Below are 4,679 nucleotides of genomic sequence, written 5' to 3' on the forward strand. Positions count from 1 at the left end.
GTCTCACTCTGCTGGTATTGATGGCTGGTATAGGTCTCCCTCTGCTGTATTGATGGCTGGTATAGGTCTCACTCTGCTGTATTGATGGCTGGTGTAGGTCTCACACTGCTGGTATTGATGAATGGTTAGGTCTGACTCTGCTGGTATTGATGACTGGTATAGGTCTCACTCTGCTGGTATTGATGGATGGTATAGGTCTCACACTCTGCTGGTATTGATGGATGGTATAGGTCTCACTCTGCTGGTATTGATGGATGGTATAGGTCTCACTCTGCTGGTATTGATGGATGGTATAGGTCTCACTCTGCTGGTATTGATGACTGGTATAGGTCTCACTCTGCTGGTATTGATGGATGGTATAGGTCTCACTCTGCTGGTATAGATGGATGGTATAGGTCTCACTCTGCTGGTATTGATGGCTGGTATAGGTCTCACTCTGCTGGTATTGATGGATGGTATAGGTCTCACTCTTTGCTGGTATTGATGACTGGTATAGGTCTCACTCTGCTGGTATTGATGGATGGTATAGGTCTCACACTTTGCTGGTATTGATGACTGGTATAGGTCTCACTCTGCTGGTATTGATGGCTGGTATAGGTCTCACTCTGCTGGTATGGTATAGGTCTCACTCTGCTGGTATTGATGGCTGGTATAGGTCTCACTCTGCTGGTATTGATGGCTGGTATAGGTCTCACTCTGCTTGTATTGATGGCTGGTATAGGTCTCACTCTGCTGGTATTGATGGCTGGTATAGGTCTCACACTCTGCTGGTATTGATGGATGGTATAGGTCTCACACTCTGCTGGTATTGATGGATGGTATAGGTCTCACTCTGCTGGTGTTGATGGATGGTATAGGTCTCACTCTGCTGGTATTGATGGATGGTATAGGTCTCACTCTGCTGGTATTGATGGATGGTATAGGTCTCACTCTTTGCTGGTATTGATGACTGGTATAGGTCTCACTCTGCTGGTATTGATGGCTGGTATAGGTCTCACTCTGCTGGTATTGATGGATGGTATAGGTCTCACTCTGCTGGTATTGATGGCTGGTATAGGTCTCACTCTGCTGGTATTGATGGCTGGTATAGGTCTCACACTCTGCTGGTATTGATGGCTGGTATAGGTCTCACTCTGCTGGTATTGATGGGTGGTATAGGTCTCACACTCTGCTGGTATTGATGGATGGTATAGGTCTCACTCTGCTGGTATTGATGGCTGGTATAGGTCTCACTCTGCTGGTATTGATGGCTGGTATAGGTCTCACTCTGCTGGTATTGATGGATGGTATAGGTCTCACTCTGATGGTATTGATGGCTGGTATAGGTCTCCCTCTGATGTATTGATGGCTGGTGTAGGTCTCCCTCTGATGTATTGATGGCTGGTGTAGGTCTCACACTGCTGGTATTGATGAATGGTTAGGTCTGACTCTGCTGGTATTGATGACTGGTATAGGTCTCATACTCTGCTGGTATTGATGGTTGGCATAGGTCTCACTCTGATGGTATTGATGGGTGCGAAGGTTCTGAATCAGAGAGAGAAAAAGGACGAGAGAGATATTCTATTAATCATATTTTAATATGAATGATTTATCATCATATGTTAGGATTATACATGACTTGTAGTTTCTTTGTAACTTCTGTTATAAATGATTCTATCTGCCATTGAAAATACTCTTTGACTCAGGCTGGGTTACCAAACATATGGACTTCAAATCAAGATGGCTACCCAAAATAAAACTACAACACCCACTCTGACTGTAGTCTGCTCTCTGCTGTCACTTCCCCTGGTGGTCGTCCTGTTCAGAGGAACCTGAGTCTCAGTTGGAGCTGCAGAGGAAGAGTTATCACCAATTAAACAACAAGTTTGAGGTCAAACTAGGACACATCAGTGAAAAGTTAGAAGATGTTTACATATTGTTGTTAAAATCGTAGGTAATTATTTAAATAATATGTTAGACTGATTAGTATTACCCAGACTTAAAACATGAATGAGTGATTAAGTGAATCCTGACTGAGGGAGTGAGTTTACCTGTTGTTCTGCAGAAGGAGTAGACACAGGCAGAGGAGAGGAGAGAGGAGAGGAGAGCAGACACAGGACACAGACTGAACAGCAACATCCAACACAGACCACAGTCTACATCAGGTGTTCTGGCATCTGAACAAAACACACAGGAATAAATGGAGGACTATGATCATAGAGCTCATTCTCCTTTCATTCAAGGAAACCAGACATGCTATACCGCAATCAAATATACAGCCATTAAATAAATAGAGAATTATTTTGATTTTACCAAATGAAAGCCTTCTCATGACATGTCCATAGTGGTAGACATTTGTCTGTTCAATACGTTGCTCATTCTCCATATTTCTCTCTATAGTCCCACAGTAGTAGAGTCCCAGGTCAGATTCAGTGATGTTCTCAATCAGTAGATCATAGGACATGTTATAGTGGTTCCAGAACATTGTATACCGAGGGAGAGGATTGAGGAAATGAGATGACAAACGGTTATAATATGTAATAACAAGAGGAGGCTGGTGCTCATGAGAACAATTCCTGAACCAGACTGTGTACATTTCACTTGTTGTTCTACAGTCACTATAGAGAGTGATGTTGTCTCCTGGTCTGACTCTCAGCTCCACCTCTGCTGCAGAGATCCCATCCTGACTGGAGGAAACAGCACCTACAGGTAGCAGAGGAACAGTGTTAGGATGAACTGACTGGAGGAAACAGCACCTACAGGTAGCAGAGGAACAGTGTTAGGATGAACTGACTGGAGGAAACAGCACCTACAGGTAGCAGAGGAACAGTGTTAGGATGAACTGACTGGAGGAAACAGCACCTACAGGTAGCAGAGGACAATAGGGAGCAATGGCAACAACAGAGAGCTGTGGCAACAACAGAGCTATGGCAACAACAGAGAGCTATGGCAACAACAGAGCTATGGCAACAACAGAGCTATGGCAACAACAGAGCTATGGCAACAACAGAGCTATGGCAACAACAGAGAGCTATGGCAACAACAGAGAGCTATGGCAACAACAGAGAGCTATGGCAACAACAGAGAGCTATGGCAACAACAGAGAACTGTGGCAACAACAGAGAACTGTGGCAACAACAGAGCTATGGCAACAGCAGAGAGCTGTGGCAACAACAGAGAGCTGTGGCAACAACAGAGAGATATGGCAACAACAGAGAGCTATGGCAACAACAGAGAGCTATGGCAACAACAGAGAACTGTGGCAACAACAGAGAACTGTGGCAACAACAGAGCTATGGCAACAGCAGAGAGCTATGGCAACAACAGAGAGCTATGGCAACAACAGAGCTATGGCAACAACAGAGAGCTATGGCAACAACAGAGCTATGGCAACAACAGAGAGCTGTGGCAACAACAGAGCTATGGCAACAACAGAGAGCTATGGCAACAACAGAGCTATGGCAACAACAGAGAGCTATGGCAACAACAGAGAGCTGTGGCAACAACAGAGCTATGGCAACAACAGAGCTATGGCAACAACAGAGAGCTATGGCAACAACAGAGAGCTATGGCAACAACAGAGCTATGGCAACAACAGAGAGCTATGGCAACAACAGAGAGCTGTGGCAACAACAGAGAGCTGTGGCAACAACAGAGCTATGGCAACAACAGAGAGCTATGGCAACAACAGAGAGCTATGGCAACAACAGAGAGCTATGGCAACAACAGAGAGCTGTGGCAACAACAGAGAGCTGTGGCAACAACAGAGAGCTGTGGCAACAACAGAGCTATGGCAACAACAGAGAGCTGTGGCAACAACAGAGAGCTGTGGCAACAACAGAGAGCTGTGGCAACAACAGAGCTATGGCAACAACAGAGAGCTATGGCAACAACAGAGAGCTATGGCAACAACAGAGAGCTATGGCAACAACAGAGAGCTATGGCAACAACAGAGAGCTATGGCAACAACAGAGAGCTATGGCAACAACAGAGAGCTATGGCAACAACAGAGAGCTATGGCAACAACAGAGAGCTGTGGCAACAACAGAGAGCTATGGCAACAACAGAGAGCTATGGCAACAACAGAGAGCTATGGCAACAACAGAGAGCTGTGGCAACAACAGAGAGCTATGGCAACAACAGAGAGCTATGGCAACAACAGAGAGCTATGGCAACAACAGAGAGCTATGGCAACAACAGAGAGCTATGGCAACAACAGAGAGCTGTGGAGAGCTATGGCAACAACAGAGAGCTATGGCAACAACAGAGCTATGGCAACAACAGAGAGCTATGGCAAACAGAGCTATGGCAACAACAGAGCTATGGCAACAACAGAGAGCTATGGCAACAACAGAGAGCTATGGCAACAACAGAGCTATGGCAACAACAGAGAGCTATGGCAACAACAGAGAGCTATGGCAACAACAGAGAGCTATGGCAACAACAGAGAACTGTGGCAACAACAGAGCTATGGCAACAACAGAGAGCTATGGCAACAACAGAGAGCTGTGGCAACAACAGAGCTATGGCAACAACAGAGCTATGGCAACAACAGAGCTATGGCAACAAGAGCTATGGCAACAACAGAGCTATGGCAACAACAGAGCTATGGCAACAACAGAGAGCTGTGGCAACAACAGAGCTATGGCAACAACAGAGAGCTATGGCAACAACAGAGCTATGGCAACAACAGAGAGCTA

At 45.7% G+C, this 4,679-nt stretch overlaps 1 protein-coding gene across 1 annotated transcript; it reads right to left on the reverse strand.

Annotated features, from left to right (window-relative positions):
- Positions 1-1,232: 1,232 nt before the first annotated feature.
- On the reverse strand, positions 1,233-2,866 carry LOC121844339. The gene is made up of 4 exons (XM_042314346.1): positions 2,293-2,866; positions 2,031-2,156; positions 1,752-1,828; positions 1,233-1,524 (listed from the first exon to the last, which is right to left on the reverse strand). The coding sequence occupies exons 1-4, from the start codon at positions 2,573-2,575 to the stop codon at positions 1,393-1,395; spliced, it is 618 nt and encodes a 205-aa protein (XP_042170280.1). The 5' UTR covers positions 2,576-2,866; the 3' UTR covers positions 1,233-1,392.
- Between the last annotated feature and the right edge of the window lie 1,813 nt (positions 2,867-4,679).

The sequence above is a fragment of the Oncorhynchus tshawytscha genome, unplaced genomic scaffold (genome assembly GCF_018296145.1).
Source record: "Oncorhynchus tshawytscha isolate Ot180627B unplaced genomic scaffold, Otsh_v2.0 Un_contig_2847_pilon_pilon, whole genome shotgun sequence".
NCBI lineage: Eukaryota > Metazoa > Chordata > Actinopteri > Salmoniformes > Salmonidae > Oncorhynchus > Oncorhynchus tshawytscha.

Coding starts and splice junctions, on each gene's coding strand:
- LOC121844339 (XM_042314346.1), bottom strand. CDS start 2,575: ATGTACACAGTCTGGTTCAGGAATTGTTCTCATGAGCACCAGCCTCCT. Junction 2,157..2,292: donor CATGAGAAGGCTTTCATTTG/GTAAAATCAAAA, acceptor TGTTTTGTTCAG/ATGCCAGAACACCTGATGTA. Junction 1,525..1,751: donor GAGAGCAGACTACAGTCAGA/GTGGGTGTTGTA, acceptor TCTCTGATTCAG/AACCTTCGCACCCATCAATA.